The sequence below is a fragment of the Rhinatrema bivittatum genome, chromosome 7, assembly GCF_901001135.1.
Source record: "Rhinatrema bivittatum chromosome 7, aRhiBiv1.1, whole genome shotgun sequence".
NCBI lineage: Eukaryota > Metazoa > Chordata > Amphibia > Gymnophiona > Rhinatrematidae > Rhinatrema > Rhinatrema bivittatum.
In genome coordinates this window covers 108,450,219-108,467,229 of record NC_042621.1, presented here as the reverse complement: position 1 = coordinate 108,467,229, position 17,011 = coordinate 108,450,219, and the positions used below count along the sequence as shown (strand labels likewise).

The 17,011-nt window shown below is 44.3% G+C and overlaps 1 protein-coding gene across 1 annotated transcript in view; it reads left to right on the top strand.

Moving 5' to 3' along the window:
• The window catches only part of COG4 (component of oligomeric golgi complex 4), a 154,353-nt gene that overhangs the window by 65,666 nt on the left and 71,676 nt on the right, over positions 1-17,011 (top strand). The window contains exons 7-10 of the mRNA XM_029608911.1: positions 4,041-4,198; positions 10,962-11,020; positions 11,110-11,243; positions 13,843-13,961. Of these exons, the coding sequence (XP_029464771.1) occupies positions 4,041-4,198; positions 10,962-11,020; positions 11,110-11,243; positions 13,843-13,961 (470 nt within the window). The remainder of the gene's footprint in view (positions 1-4,040; positions 4,199-10,961; positions 11,021-11,109; positions 11,244-13,842; positions 13,962-17,011) is intronic.

The following is a 17,011-nucleotide window of genomic DNA, read 5'->3' as shown; positions in this document are numbered from 1 at the left end:
CTTTCGCCCCTACAGAAACTTGACATTTAAGAGGTCTCGGTCCTTTGGGAGATCTCAGTCCTTTCAGAGTCAGCAGCCCAAGAGAGGGTCAGGTCCGTCCCGAATCCCCCAGTGCTGTTCGGACAAATGGGTATTGGAGGTCATACAAGAAGGATGTGTGCTGGAATTTCGCAGCACTCTTTGGAACATATTCGTGATATCTCCTTGCCACTCCCAGCACAAGCAGCAGGCAGTGGAGACTACCCTATTAAGGCTTCACAGGATGAGGGCTATAATCCCAGTACCTGCGCCACAGGAAAATATGGGTCATTATTCCATCTATTTCATCATATCCAAAAAGAAAGGTTCTTTTCGCCCCATGCTGGACTTCGAGTGTCAACTGACTTCCATGAATAATTCATTTCCGCATGGAAATCCTACGCTCCGTGATAATGGCCGTACAATCAGGAGAGTTCTTAACATCCCTGGACCTATCAGAGGCCTGCCTACATATTTCAATCCGGCAAGCGTTTCCTATCCTTTGCAGTACTGGGCTGCCATTATCAGTTCCAGGCACTATCCTTTGACTTGACCACTGCCCCCAGAACACTTTCCAAGATTATGGTGGTCGTAGCAGCAGTGTTGAGAAAAGAGGGAATCCTGGTGCACCCACACTTGGATGACTGGTTGATCCGGGCAAAGCCATTGGAAGAGTCTCCGGGTGACCATCAGGGTGACCTTGTTTCAGGAACTCTGTTGGGTCATAAACCTGGACAAAAGCAGTCTCAAACCCTCCCAGTCCTTGGAATATCTGGGAGTCCGGTTCGACACCAAGCAGGGCAAGGTCTTTCTCCCGACCACGCGAATAAGAAAGTTGATGTCCCAAGTGCGTTTGATGAACCCGATATGCCCGACAGTGTAGAGCTTTCTTCAAGTCCTCGGTTTGATGGTGGCAAACCTGGAAGTAGTGCCATGGGTGAGGGTACACATGCAACCACTTGAATGCTCCCTGCTGTCACATTGGAGCCCACTGTCTCAAGACTATTTGATTCGCCTCCACTTACCAATGAAAGTATGCTCTAGGCTCCAATGGGTGGCTGCAAGAGTTTCATCCTGGCAGGGGTGTACTCCTGTCCCTGCCAAACTGGCTAGTCCTCACGACAGACGCGAGCCACCGGAACTGAGGAGCTCCCTGCAGGAACTGATGGCCCAGAGGTGTTGGATCAAGGAAGAGACCTACTGGAACATAAACCGCCTGGAAGCCTAGGCAGTCAGACTGGCGTGTGTATAATTCAACTACATACTCCAGGGTCAAGCGGTCCTCATAATGTCAGACAACACAACAGTAGCCTACATCAACCGCAAGTGTCACAGGAGATAGATCTTCTTATGGAATGGGTGGAAATATCTACAGATGATCTCAGCCTTCCACATCACAGGAAAAGACTATGTCGGAGCAGACTTTCTAAACATGAGTCTGGATCCAAGAGAGTGGGCGTTGACGGCCAAAGCCTTTCAGCTGGTAGTTGATCACTGGGGTCGCCCGTCCATTGACCTTCTGGTCACATCTCACAATGCAAAGGTTCCCCGATTCTTCAGTTGCAGAAGAGATCAGTTGACCTTGGGGATCAACGCTTTTATTCAGACCTGGCCGGAAGAGAAGCTGCTATATTCCTTCCCTCCATGGCCCCTTCTGGGCAGGGTCATTCGCAGAATCGAGCACAGAGAGGATTAGTCCTACTAGTAGCTCCAGATTGGCCCAGGCTTCCGGGGTATGCGGACATGCGGAGACTCCTGGTGGAAAACCCCCTGTGCCTCCCACCGCTCAGGGACTTGCTACAGCAGGAACTGGTCCTTCATTAGGATCCAACTCTATTCTGTCTTACAGTCTGGCTCTTGAGAGGGCTCGCCTGATGAAATGAGGATATTCGGCAGCAGTAATTGCCACCTTACTATGCACACAGAAGTTTTCTGCTTCCCTAGCTTATGTGCGGATCTGAAGAGTATTTGAGGCCTGGTGCGAGGAACACGGTGTTGCCCCTCGAATGGTCAAAATCCTCCAAATCTGGAATTTTTGCAGGACAGCTTGAATAAAAATTTGACCCTTAATTCCTTGAAGGTCCAGGTAGCGGCTCTCTCCTGTTTCAGGAGTGAGGTGAATGGAACCAGCCTTTCGGCTCATCCGGACATGACCTGTTTTCTGAAAGTGGTGAAGCACCTCCAGCCACTCCTATGGTGGCCGGTTCCTTTGTGGAATCTTAATCTGGTATTGGAGTATTTGGCAGAGCCCTTCTTTTGGCCGCTGCGCAGTCTTTTCTTCCTAGTGTTTTTTAATCCTAAAAACAGTGTTCCTGGTGGCTATATGCTCGGCCTGTCGCATTTCTGAACTACAGATGTGTCGGGAACTATTCCTCCGGATGACTTCAGAAGTGTTACAGCTTCATACCATTCCATCCTTCTTGCCCAAGGTAGTCTCGGAGTTTCGTTTGAATCAGTCCATTTCATTGCCATCCCTAGATAAGCACAAGGACACAGAAGAATACCACCTCCTCCGCTATTTGAATGTCTGTAGGCTTTTAGTGCGGTATCTGGAAGTTTCAGAACCAGTCCAAAAGACAAACCGCCTGTTTGTCCTTCACGGTGGAAGGAAATAGGACGAACCAGCTTCGTGGGCTACCATAGCTCGCTGGATTAAGGAGGTGGTCACAGGAGCCTATGTGGAGGCAGGAAAGCCATTATCCCTTCAGGTTAAAGCTCATGCCACTAGGGCTCAGGCAGTGTCATGGGCGGAAGTTAGACTGCTGTCTGTCGACATCTGCTGAGCGGTGTCGTGGTCCTCCTTGCACACCTTCTCCAGGTTCTATTGCCTGGACATTCAGGCCCAGGAGGATGCAGCCTTTGCAAGGGTGATGATAGCCAGACTGCAGGAAGTCTCCGGCCCCGATCGGGAGTAGCTTTTGTACATTCCATCTGGCTACACGCTAGGAAATGGAGACATTGCTTACCTGATAATTTCATTTTCCTTAGTGTAGACAGATGGCTCAGAATCCCACCCACAGCTGCCCAAGAACAGTGCCAAGGATTCGCCCTTGGAGTGGATATCGATTCCATGAGATTATGGGTAAGCTGTTATCCAGGCCCTAGATCAGGGCATCTATAATCTTACTCAGGGCCAGTGTTTGGTTGAGTACAGTTGCGATTATCCGTTTTTAATCAGGTTTTTTCGATAGCATGTACACAGTGGCTTTTGAAGAGAATACTGAAGAACTGAGGTCATTGCAGGGGTGTATCGAGGGTGACATCAACTTTGAAACCTGACTCCATCTCCATCTGCTGGCAGGGGAGCATAAACCCATTGGTCCTGAGTCGATCTGTCTACACTAAGGAAAACAAAATTATCAGGTAAGTCATTTCTCCATTGAGGGAACAGTCTCCATAATCTTAATCTTAAGGCAGGATTGTCATCCCTACTATGATGCACCTTGATATGAACTGTCCTTAGATAGTCTATCAACAAGTAAAACTTGGTGTATTAGTCTGAAAGCATATTTAGCATTCTGAATTTATATAAAGAATGTCTATCAGAATTTCAGTTGTTTCACTATTTGTTTGCATACCATTGGTTTTGTGCGTGTACATTCTGATCACGAGTATGCATTCTCAAATGAATGAAACGAATGAAACAAATGGACTAAACAAAACAACGAATGCCCATTCCTCTTTTTATATAAAACCGACCTGATTCGATACATGTATTGAGAATGTCGGTATATAAAAATCCGAAATAAATAAATAAATAAATACAGCCTCAGACATTGACATTTTTTTTATGCTGAACACAATAAAAATATTTAATCATAAAATTTTCCTTCCATTACTTTTCATGTTACCTGTTCATACTGAAATATTCATGATACCAAGTCTAATACAATGGTCCTTATATCATTTACACTAATATAATAATTACTAGTATGATTTCACAGTTGTATGAGACAGGTAAACATTTTTTTTTTAGCACAAGCAACATGCAGTAGGATGAAGATGACTATCTTTCTCCTCAGGGATAGCACGAATTGTGGAGACTCACCAGCCGATTGTGGAGACATATTATGGCCCTGGCAGGCTGTACACGTTAATCCGTCACCTTCAAGTGGAATGTGACCGCCAGGTGGATAAAGTGGTGGACAAATTCATCCAGCAGAGGGGCTATCACCGAAAGGTGAGATGTGACAGCAGGGACTGACATTCAGGAGCAATGAACAAGCATCTTTCCTCTTCATGCAAGTAGGCTAGTCTAAGCAACTGGGTTTATGCATGCCAACCAGCAGATGCAGACAGAGATTAACAGACTCACTGATGTTACTCTCATATATGATTGTACTAACAGACTGCCAGTATTCTGTTTCTAGCAGATGGTAGACATTGGCCTATCAGGAATAGGATGGACCGGGTTGCTCCTGAGGTAACAGGGTCTCCCTTCCTCAGTTGATCTTAGCCATGTTGTAGAGGCCAATTACAGGAGGAATATTGGAGAGGTGAAGGCAAGGAACTCTCTCCCTCTGAAAGGAGCTGAAACACTTCCAGAAGGGTAAGGAAGCAGACTTTTACTCTGTCTGCTTCCTTTTTTTTCCCTTCTTTGGTCTATTATTCTCCTCCTTCCTTTGCCTTGGCTCCGCAGACATTGGGCAATCAGGAGATTTTTGTTCTTGTGCACTGCTCTTTTAAAAGTTTATGCTGGCCGTCGAACATTAAAAAAAAAAAAAAAAAAGCTTTGCTGTGTACCTGCAGTAGACCGGAGCTTGTTGGGGAAGGAGAGAGAGAAAATTTAGCAGCTTGCCGATTGCAATGTTAAAGCGTTGGGTGAGTGGAGGAGCTTGGAGGGCTGTGCTCTGTTCTGCTGTAATACGAGGTCAGCATAGGCAGGCAGTTCTTTAAACTTATGCCTCAAGTGCTTCATGGCCCGGGAAGAGGTTGCAACAAAGGAATTTGCACCAGCTAGAGGGTCTCACTCTCAGTCCAGAGAGCCGGTGGAAAAAATCCTCTACAGGGTGGGGGGGAACCATTTGAGACCTCCCTGGAAGAGGAGAGCTAAGCCCTCCCCTCCTGTTCTCTGTCCATCCATACTCAATAGAGGTATGTTCTAGCATGGCCTTGCCTGCTTCCCTGGTGCCCAGGCATGGATTTATCTGCCTTCTTATGGGTGGAGAATTTTTAAAGGCTTAGAAACATTTGAATGGGGCAGGAAGCCCAGTTTTCAGGTTCCAAAGTGCACCTCCCTCCGATTCCACCTTCCTTCCGGAGCGAGAAGCGCTCTATTCTTCCCTATTCCCCTCTGGCGCATGATAGAAGGCAGAATAGGAACCAGGAGGAAGAAGAGGATGATCCCGGTGACTCAGAGGACCCCTTGGATGGGTTTAAGACCTCACCAGCTGGAGCTGGGGAGATTGACTTAGAGGATGGAAAGATTCCTCCTGAAATAGAGAGCACAGATCTATGCTGCGTCTTTTCCATCAGGATGAGTTATCTGGTTTGACTGCCTAGTCGCTGTGTGCACTGCAGCTGGAGGAGGAGATGGATTCGTCAAAGTCTCAAAGAAAGCATCCTATTATGGTCAGTTCGTGGAATGCATCCTGATTTTTCTCTGTACATGAGGTGGTACAGGAGCTAATAGATTTGGAATGAGGTGCTCCAGAGGCAAGATTTTAAAGGCACAAACAATTAGCAGGGTATGTACCTCTGGACCCTCAAGCGAAAGAGCAAATTTGTTTTCTGAAACTGAACGCACTGTTCTCTGTAATTAATAGAACCACCATCCTAGTAGAAGGTGAGGCTGCCCTTAAAGATTCACAGGATCAGAAGATAGAGACTATGTTGAAGCAAGCCTTAAAGACTATAGTCATGAATTTGCAGAACTCCACTTGCTGCTGCACTGTGGCATGTGCAAGTTTGCATTTGACCCAGGAAGCAAAGGAGGACCTGGGAGAGAGTGGCACTTTCTTAGAGCCAGGATGTAAGGGATAGGGGGTGTGTGAGCCCTTAGTGCTGCGGCAGAGTTGACACAGCCGCGAGGGTGAACTCCCGAGACCTACTTCGGCAGCTGGTGCGCACACCCTGTAGTGGGACAGTCTGGAGCTTCACCTTTTACCTCCACAGGTTGAGCCCTTGAATTCTGGCAACTTGCAGGACTTAGGTGGCTCCCTAGGGCGGAGGTGGTACTAAAGTCCAGAGACCCAGTGTGGCTGACAGCATTGAACCTTGGATACACCGGTCTGAATTTGGATTTTGTCTGATGTGGTCATTATTGCGTGCATTAGGGTGTTATCGCACGTGATAAGGCCACATTGCGTTTTAAAGAATGACCCCCTAGGTCTTCAGATGGGGTGCTTTTGATTACGTAATTGGTCAGTTGATGTGTGGTCTAAGGTGAGATTAAGGGAGGCTGTTCTGTAAGGAGAGACTTCTTTTGGAGAGCATTAAAGAAACTGGTGAGGTATTACAGCGATTCCAAGTTACTTAAGCTGCCAAAGGACAAATCTAGATATTCTTGAAAGATGCTTCCCAGTAGACCAGAGAGCCTTGCTGCTATTGGCCAGGGAGATCATCTCTGTCCTCTATGGCTTCATATCCACATACACAGTATGGAACTAAGTCGCAGTCCTTTCACTTGGGCCGCAAAAGTGCTAGGAATGGCATCAAAAGGGGCTTGTCGAGAAGTAAAGCGCAGTGAGTGTCAATGGGGGGCCCACTCTCCATCACTGAGGATGGGGGGGGGTGTCGGTTGGCTTAATTTTAAGAATAATAGACTCATATTACAACATGCCAGTAGTACCTGTTGATTATAAGAGAAGTCTAAGCGTTAGAATTTGCTTGTCTATTGGTGAGTGTATTGTTAGTTTACCCTCTGCGCTTCCATGAAAAAGAGAGGAGGAGTATGGATGGCTCTGAACTGATTTCTCCAGTTGGCAGTGGTGCCCATGGGAGAAGAGGCTCCAGGTTGTTGCTCCATATATTTCATAGTCCCAAAGAAAGAAAGCTTTTTTAGATCTGTTTTGGACTTGCAGAAAAACAGATACATGTTTAAAGGTTCCCAATTTTCACATGGAAACTCTGCGGCCCAGTAAGGAGAATTCTGTCAACAGATCTCTGAGGCATATCTTCACATTCACATCCATAAGGTTTCTGAGGTTTGTAGTGCTGGGAAGCCATTTGAAGTTTGAGACTCTGCCTTTCAGATTTGCCACCATCCCTCAAAACTTCTCCAAGGTAACGATGGTAGTAGCAGAGGCAGCTCTCCAAAGGGTAGGAATTATCTAAACAACTGGTTGATTCAGGACAAGTTGGAGGATGAAGATTGTCAGAACACCTCCAGGTTAATTCGTGTTCTGCAGGACTTAAGTTGAATGATAAACTTTCAAAGAGCGAATTGCAGCCTGCTCAGTTCCTAGAGAATTTAGGAGCCCATTTTAACATTCTATATGGGAAGGTATTCCTCATGACAGAGTGTAAACAAGTGTCAGTTTTGCCAAGGCATGGGACTTTCTTCTGGTTCTGGGGTTGATGGCGTTGAACCTCTTCTTGGTCCTTGAGCAGTGGCTCGTATGCACCCATTGCAAAGCACTCTGTCTTGGTGGAACCCTCAGCCTGAGGAGTACAAGATTTGTTTGCCACTTCCTCCAGAGGCCAGGCGCAGTCTGGTGGGGCAGCCCATCTATTCAGAGGAATGGAGCTGAAAATTCTTGATTGGATAGTGATTATAACGGACACACATCTGTGTCCTGGGAGTGCATTGGCAGCGACGTTCTGTGTGGAGCCCCTGGAATGTGGCAGAGAAGTCAAGGTTCGTTAGTTGTCTGGGATCCAGATCAATCAGAAGAGCTTTATGGAAATTCCTGCCCTTCATACAAGGGAAAGCAGTGCAAGTACCTTTTGACAACTCGGTTGCAATAGTTTACAATAATCAGCAAGACGAGACTAGTTATCCAGCAGAGGTGGTGGAAATGAAACTCTTACTCCACTGGGTAGAATCTTGCCTATTAGCGATCTTGGCAGTGTATATTGCTGGGGTGGAGAATACTCAGGCTGATTATCTGAGCAGACACATGTTGGATCCCAGGAAGTGGGAGGTATCGGATACAACATTCTTTCAATTCAGGTCACGTGGGAGTTGACTTAATGGCTTCAGCGGTCAGTGCAAAATGTTTGTTTCTTCAGCCTCAGAAAAGAACTAAGATTGGCAGGGATGGATGCCTTGATGCAGCATTGGTCCCAGGGACAGCTCCTCCATGTCTTCCTACTTGGCCGCTCATAGGTGAGTGGTGCAAAAGATTCAGAGGCATTGAGGGCTAGTAGTGCTCATAGCCCCAGAGTTTCCCAGATGACCATGATTTGCGGATTTGATACTGGTCAGAATGCACGGGCCCCTGAGGTTCGAACCGGGACAGGTATTATTATTTCAGGGGTTGGTAATTTGTGATTCACAGGTTTGCTTTTGTCTCGCAGCTTAGCTTTGGAGAGGAGAAAGGCTAAGAGAACAGGCTTGTAGATGGTTCACCTCTTTGGCCTATGTCTGGTTCTGGAAGGATTTTGAAATTTGGTGCAAGGAAAATGGCATTGTTCTATTCCACGCCTAAGCTTTGTTAAGCGCCAGGCCATTCTTTGACGCTTATGTCCAGGGATACAAGAACACTTAGATTTTGGTAGAAAGCATAGTTTTTTATTGAACAATATAAGTATTCTTGGGAGATGCTGATGCCATTTCTCTGACAAACTGACTACCAGCATCTCATTGTATACAGGAAGAGATCCTAATTTTATAGATAACATTCAATATTGTACAGGGGTAGAAGATTCGAGTGCGTGACTGCCTTAGAGAATAATTTACATAGGTTGTCATGTCAACAGCATGATAAGATCATCCCTAGCTACCCCTGAGTATTTCTCCAAGGTGGGGCCCATTTACCATCACTCTCTTTGTTCTGTTAGAATCTTGCTGGTCAGGGCAATTAACACATCTGAAGTTGTATTTACAGATACTGCTGAGACTAGTGCCTCTTACTGTGACAGGATAGCCTGAAGTTCCGCCGTTGGTTTCTGTTTTGTGTGACCCTATGATTGGGCATCACCTTATGGAGCCAGCTTGACTGCCTGCCCAGATGTCCTAGGAATTCTGCAAGTCATTCTCAGTAAGTCACGAAGAGTTCATACAGCCAAGGCAGGCTAAGAAACCAGAGGAGTATGGGTCGGTTTCCTTTCGCCATGTTGGTTTTCTGGTCAGGCACACTCATCAGTCTCTAGCATTCTTTCCTTTTAGAAGAGAAGGCTACAGAGGGGAATGGCCATGATGTCCCTTTAAGCGCATGTGATGGCCTTGTTCCATTTCAGGGAGGCTATTCAGAGGCACTCCATAGCATATCATTTGGATGTAGCTCGTTTTCATAATAGGTCTAGCTTTGCGACCTCCGGTTTGAGGGGTGATTGGAATCTTGAATGCCTGGGTTACAGCTCCTTTTAGGCCTTTCAGGAAGGCATCAGTGAAGACTTGTTGCTGAAAGTGACCTTTTTAATGGCCATTTACTTTTCCAGGAGGGTTTTCAGAACTACATGCCTTGTCTCATCGGGTTCCTTTATTTTGGATTACCCCGGAGGTGGTTTCTATTCACACAGTACCTTCTTTTTTGCTTTAAATGGTTTCCTCCTTTCACCTGGATTAGCCGGTAGAGTTTCCAATTTTTCGGAGATCTGGTTTAGGTAGAGAGGTGGTGGGGCTGCATGCTGTACATGTGTATAGGACACTATGGCAATATCTGAAATTGATCAATCGGATCCAACTGTCAAATCATTTGTATGGTTTAGTGGACACAAGAGGCATAGGGCTTCTAAGCTACAATAGTCTAGAGCAGTGGTTCTCAAACGGTGTGTCGTGACACACCAGTGTGTCACCAAGCACACGCAGGTGTCGCCACACTTCCCAGTCCCCTGCTGACCCAGCTGCTCCCCATACCTGTGCAAGATAGGTCTTCCATCCTGGCTTAAAATTCTGACAGCCCGGGCGGAATGCGGCAGGAGAGCTAATCAGTGGCACCGGCATGCTCTCTTCTTACCACCCCCCCCCCCCCACCGCGGCCAGGAAGAGGAAGTGGTGAGCAGCAAGTGGGTGCGTGGGAAGAAAAGATCGTGTGTGTGTGTGTGTGTCAGATAGCATGTATGTGTATGTACTACCCTCCACACAACCTCTCACAAACCAAACACTCACTACAGTCAAAAACCTTGGCATCATGCTAGACAATCAACTAAACTTCATGAAACACAACAACCACCTACTAAAAGACGGATTTTACAAACTCCAAATCCTAAGAAAGCTCAAGCCACTGCCATTCCACAAGACTTCTGAACAGTTCTACAGGCTCTTCTCTAAACCTGACTACTGCAATGCCCTACTACTAGGTCTCCCAGCCTCCACCCTCAAACCCATTCAACGAACCCAGGTCACCCGTGTGGCAGGCGATAATTCTGTCACTGAACCACCAATGCCTTCTGATTTTTGGCACTCCTTAGTTTTGGAGTACAGCAGCTGAATGAAGTCCACCAACATTTTTCGGTATTTGTGTGTGGATTTAATTTACCCCTGCTCGCTGGGATCTATTGCTTTTTGAAGGTGATACTGAGATGCTGCAGGTGGCACACTGCCTTTATAAGGCTGCTTCCAGCAAAGCATCTGCTGGTAGGGGAGAAAACCCAGGCATGTGAACTGGTGTGGTAAGACTTCAGGAAAGAAAATTAGCAGGTAAAATATTTAATTTTACCATTCTCTAGGGATTTAAGATTTAAAATTCTCTTGTATTAAGTCATTCCAATAAAAAATAATCTGCAGCCTGTTGGGTGACATATCTTTATGCATATCTAATGTAGGAAACATGAGTCTGTTTTATTTATTTATTTTCTTCTAAGAACCTCATTGATGATGGTTTGGTTTGTAATTACAGTTCCAGCAAGTGCAGAGCAGCATGATGAGAATGTCTGCAACAGACAAGATTGAGCCACGGTAAAAATATGTTCATTAAATAAAGGATCCAGCACATTTATGTGTTCTTACTTTTCCACTTTCTTAACATTTTTTTTCCCTGTTTCCAGGGAGCTGGACCCCATCCTCGCTGAGGTTGCCCTGATGAGTGCCCGCAGTGAACTGTATCTGAGGTTCATTAAACGCCGAATCAACTCAGACTTTGAGGTGGGAGACTCTATGGCCTCAGAAGAGGTGAAACAAGGTAACACAACTTGAACGTGGTCTGAGCTTTGAGGGAAAGCCAGGTACAGCATTGCATTTATCCCTGAGGGAGATGCACTACTAGGTCCATAAATGTGGTCAGATACTTTAGAAGTATTAGAGGCTGCAAATAACAGTTTGCTAATGAGCACTGAAAAGAGGAGACCTATAAATGTAAGAGTGTTTGGGGGAGTCCAGGAATTTTCATGTGTATAGCTCACCATGGGGCACCAAAACATAGCACACACAGTGGACTGTAATATTGTCTGAAGGTACATCAAAAGCTGTTTTTCAACCCCTTGCCCCCAGAATATATTTATCTGTGGGTGTACCACTGTAGCAGCTGTACTGCTTTCTTTTATTTAAATACAAAGGGGAACAGGGTACCTCGGTTTTGCACAGAGCTTAGTATGGCTGACTTATGATATAAGTTCCGCCTCATAGAATGCCTTATCCAACATAGTTGGAATTGGGTTTTACACAGCACCTTTCTTCCAAACAGGATCCTTTCTCTGATCCTGAACCTATTGCTTGCACCACATCACCTTGCAGAAATACAGCAGTCCTAAGATGGATGAGTTGCATTTGGCTTGACTCTGGCACACAGAAGGTAGAGACTTGCCAGGGTCACTTTTACATCCAAACTACTTGAACCTCCATTGCCTTCTTGTCTTGCATTTTATGTCATTCTAGATGCACTCCAGTTTGGTTTCCAGCCTAGGCATACACAGTGCAGTATAGATGCACGTAAGAGAGAGTCCCTGCTCCAAAGAGCTTACACTCTACTTGAGAAACACAGATAAATGCCTCAGAGGGTGTGAGGCAAAGGAAAGGACAGATGAATGCCTCTGGGTGTGGGGGAAAGGTGTGTGGTGGGGGAGACAAAAGGAAAGGAGGTGATGCTGGGAGCCTAGAGGTTGGGGGGAGAAGATACTGTTGAATAGGTGATGATGCCAGATGAGTAGGGGGAGAGGGAAGGGAAGAAAATATGGTTATGCCAGGGGATTGGAGGAAGTTCTCTTCTTACCTCTCCCATCACACTTTTAGCGTTTCCTCTAATGGTTCCTCCTCTACTACCATTTCACTATCAATTGCTGTGCCTCAGGGCTCCGCCTTGGCCCCTCTTTTCTTCTCACTATATGCTCATTCCATTGGTGCTCTGATTTCTTCTCATGGCTTTCAATACCATTTTTATGCTGATGACTCCCAGATCTACCTTTGTACACCAGAAACTTCACCAGATATCCAGTCCCAGATCTCGGCTTGCTTGTCTAACAATGGCTGCCTGGATGGCCCACAACCAACTCAAGATAGCTAAGACGGAGCTCCTTATATTTTCCTCCAAGTCTACCTACCTTCTTCCTCCTTTCTCTGTTTATGTGGATAACAAGGTCATCAGCCTGTAACTTTAGACCACTCTCTCTCCTTCTCTACGCATATCCAAAACACTGCTAAAACTTGTCATTTCTTTCTTTATGACATTGCCAAAATCTGTCCTTTTCTTTCTGAACACAGTACCAGAACCCTTATCTACTCTCTCATCTCCTCCCGCTTAGACCTTTGCAACCTACTCCTCACAGGTCTCCCGGCAAGCCATCTCTCCCCACTGCAATCTTTCCTAAATTCAGCTGCACAACTTATCTTTCACCACGTCACTAAGCTCACATAACCCCTCTTCTGAAGTCATTGCATTGGTTCCTTATCCACTGTTACATACACTTCAAGCTCCTCTTTCTCACTTACAAATTCCTTCACTCTGCAATACCCGACTACCTCTCCTCTTTTATCTCTCTCTACACCTCTCCTTGTGCACTCCACTCGTCAGATAAGTCACGCCTATCTGTGCCCTTCTCCTCTACTGCCAATTTCTGACTCTGTGCTTTCCACCTGGCTGCATAAGGTGCTTGGAATAGTCTTCCTGAACTGGTGCATCATGCTCCCTCTCTTGCCATGTTTAAATACCATCTAAAGACACACCTTTTTGAAACCGCTTTTAAATCTTATGCCTGATTGTCTGCATTTAGTCTTCTTAACTAACTTTCTCTTCTTTTCTTATCTTTTTAACCATTGTCTTGCTTTAAGAATGAACTCCTTTTGATCTTAAGCATGAATTTGTTTACTACTAAGCCTAATAACATGTTATGTTTTTACACCCCTTGTCAACCCCTTTATCCCTATAACCTTATTTTGTAAACCGTTATGATGGCGTTATTTTGACGTTTCCAAATGACGGTATATAAAACTCGTTAAATAAGTAAATAAATAAATGAAATACCCCAAATTTCTTGTCCTATATGTTTGTCTTATTAGATTGTAAGCTCTACGAGCAGGGACTATCTTTTTGTATGTTTGTACAGCGCTGCCTATGTCATGTAGCGCTATATAAATGTATAGTAGGAGTAGTAGTGAAGGTGATGGTGTGCCAAAATGAAGTGAACCCTGTGCTGGGTGTGGCATAACATGAAAAAAGTTGGGAACCACTGGCTGGGGGCATTCAACAACTCCTTAATATCTTTCAGTGATAAGATGAAGTAATTTCTGGAGTCTTCTCCTCTGCTTGTTTTTGGCACAACGTGATCGGAATGTCTTCTTTTATATAGAGCACCAGAAAAGTTTAGATAAACTGTTGAACCACTGCCTGCTGAGCCGCACCATGCAGGAGCTGATCGGCTACTACATTACCATGGAGGAGTACTTCATGAGGGAGACAGTCAACAAGGTAAAGCAGAACAAAAGTCCCCTTATCTCCCTCTCTGCTCCTTCCTAGAAGTCAGGGGGCATCCAAGCAAAACTGGTACAGTACAAGGGAGGGAGCATATTTTCTTTACAATATCCTCCCAGCAGCTCCCGAAAGATTGACAAAGTGTGTTGGCATGCTTTCTGTATGTCTGAATCCATCATGTACTTCTCACTCCAAAGAAAGCATTTGCCCCCCTTTGAAGCTGTTGGAACAGTTATGAGGAAACAAGTGAAGCATTCCTTTTCATGATTCCCTGTACATATCCGGATCAGTCCAGACCACGGGTTATGCCTCCCTTCCAGCAGGTGGAGACAGAGAAAAACCTGAAAGGCATCCTCGCTTAAGAGAAATAGGATTAACCGACCTCACCCTACAATGGTTTGACTCATATCTCTCAAATAGATCATTTAAAGTTAAAATTAACAATATAGAGTCTGAACAACTAGCAATAAGTCATGGCATTCCCCAGGGCTTATCTCTGTCATTGACCCTTTTTAATATATATATATGTTGCCATTATGCAAGATTTTTTCAGGATTGGGACTAACCCATTTTATATACGCTGACGACGTGCAAATTTTAATTCCAATTACCAAGACACTTGAAGCAACACTAGAAGTATGGGAAATGTATTTATCTGCAATAAGACAAGTTTTAACACAAATGAGTCTTTCTCTTAACCCAAAAAAAACAGAATTTGTAGTAATTTGTGACAAACTGACGGAAACGATTGAAGGAGAAGTAACAAAGAATACAAAAAGATAACCAGTGTCATTTAAAATAAAAGATCTTGGAGTTAAACTGGACAGTGAATTAAGCCTAAAACCTTAGATCAACAACATTATTAAAGATGGCTATTTTAAACTAAATGTTTAAAAAAAAAAATGAAAGCCTCTTTTATACAAGCAAGATTTCAGGACAGTATTGCAAGCCCTCATTTTTAAAAAAAATGGACTATTGTAACATTCTACTACTGGGATTACCTGTCACCACAACAAGACCACTCCAACTCCTTCAAAATACGGCAGCCAGGATACTAACCAACACCAAGAGAATTAAGCATATTACACCAATACTTAAAGAACTTCATTGGTTACCCATTACGCACCATATACTACACAAAGCACTATCCATGATTCACAAAACTCTGTATAATAACAAAATGGAATGGCTCACCGCATCTTTACATTTTCATGTTCCACAAAGAACCACTAGGTCAGCTAACACTGGCCTCTTACCGGTACCATCCCCCAAATTGGCTCACTTAAATTCAGTGCGTGAACGGGGCACTTTCTGTTGCTGGCCCGCTGCTGTGGAATTCCCTTCCACAGGAGCTACGACTTGAGCCAAATATGCAAGCCTTTAAAAAAGGCATTAAAACTTGGCTTTTTCTACAGGCCTTCCCTTAAGAACAGTCTGACAGGTGAGATCAGAAGTTTTCTGCTTAGCAAAGTTTCTTATAACTTTAAAGATTTTAGAAATGCGGTTTATCTTTTATTCTTTCTAACAAATGTTGTATTTCTGATCTTTTACCGTTGTTTTATTTGCCTTTTATTTTTTAAGATTGAATATTATTCCTTTTAATTTGATGTTTTAAATGCCTATAACAGGGCATGATTAGTTTATACACCGATGTGATACTTAATTTTGAACACGGGTATAAAAAAATTCAATCAATAAATAAATAAATCCCTTCACTATTTCTCTGTCTCCAGCAGATGGCGGTGGTGCAAACCCTGCAGTCTTGCCCTGTTTCTGGGGTGTAGGCTATCCCTTGAAATAATGAAGAGTGAACTAGCTATATAAAGTTTTGAATCAAGCAAGTTTAAAAAAAAAAAAAAAGGCGGCTTCTGCAGCAGGGAGTGTTTCCCAATCCTCCCAGGGGGTTGTTAGATCCTGCGGGGTCATCCCCTCTGGTAGCAGGTTATTGGAGCTGGGATTGGTATTTGTAGTTCTTAAGGGATAAGAACATAAGATTTGCCATACTGAATCAGATCAAAAGTCCATCAAACCCACTATCCTGTTTACAATAGTTGCCAAACCAGGTCACAAGTATCTGGCAGGATCTCAAGAGTTAAATAGATTCCAATCTGCTTATACAAAGAAAAAGCAGTGGATTTCTGCAACTCTACCTTTAATAATGGTTATTGGATGTTTCCTGCAGAACTTGTCCAAACCTTTTTTAAATGCAGCAACACTAATAGTTTTCACCACATCCTCTAGCAATGAATTCCAGAGCTTAATTATGTGCTGAGTGAAAATATATTTCCTAGCATGTAGTCAGATGGACTCAGGATCAGAACATAAGAACATGCCATACTGGGTCAGACCAAGGGTCCATCAAGCCCAGCATCCTGTTTCCAACAGTGGCCAATCCAGGCCATAAGAACCTGGCAAGTACCCAAAAACTAAGTCTATTCCATGTTACCATTGCTAGTAATAGCAGTGGCTATTTTCTAAGTCAACTTAATTAATAGCAGGTAATGGACTTCTCCTCCAAGAACTTATCCAATCCTTTTTTAAACACAGCTATACTAACTGCACTAACCACATCCTCTGGCAACAAATTCCAAAGTTTAATTGTGCGTTGAGTAAAAAAGAACTTTCTCCGATTAATTTTAAATGTGCTACATGCTAACTTCATGGAGTGCCCCCTAGTCTTTCTATCATCTGAAAGAGTAAATAACCGTTTCACATCTACCCGATCTAGACCTCTCATGATTTTAAACACCTCTATCGTATCCCCCCCTCAGTGGATAATACTTTGAAATCATCGGTTCAGTGTGCTGCGGTTGTCAAAAAAACAAACAGAATGTTGGGAATTATTAGTAAGGGAATGGTGAATGAAATGAAAAATGTCATAATGCCTCTGTATCGCTCCATAGTGAGACCGCACCTTGAGTACTGTGTACAATTCTGGTCGCCGCATCTCAAAAAAGATATTATTGCGATGGAGAAGGTACAGAGAAGGGCAACCAAAATGATAAAGGGGATGGAACAGCTCCCCTAGCAGGAAAGACTAAAGAGGT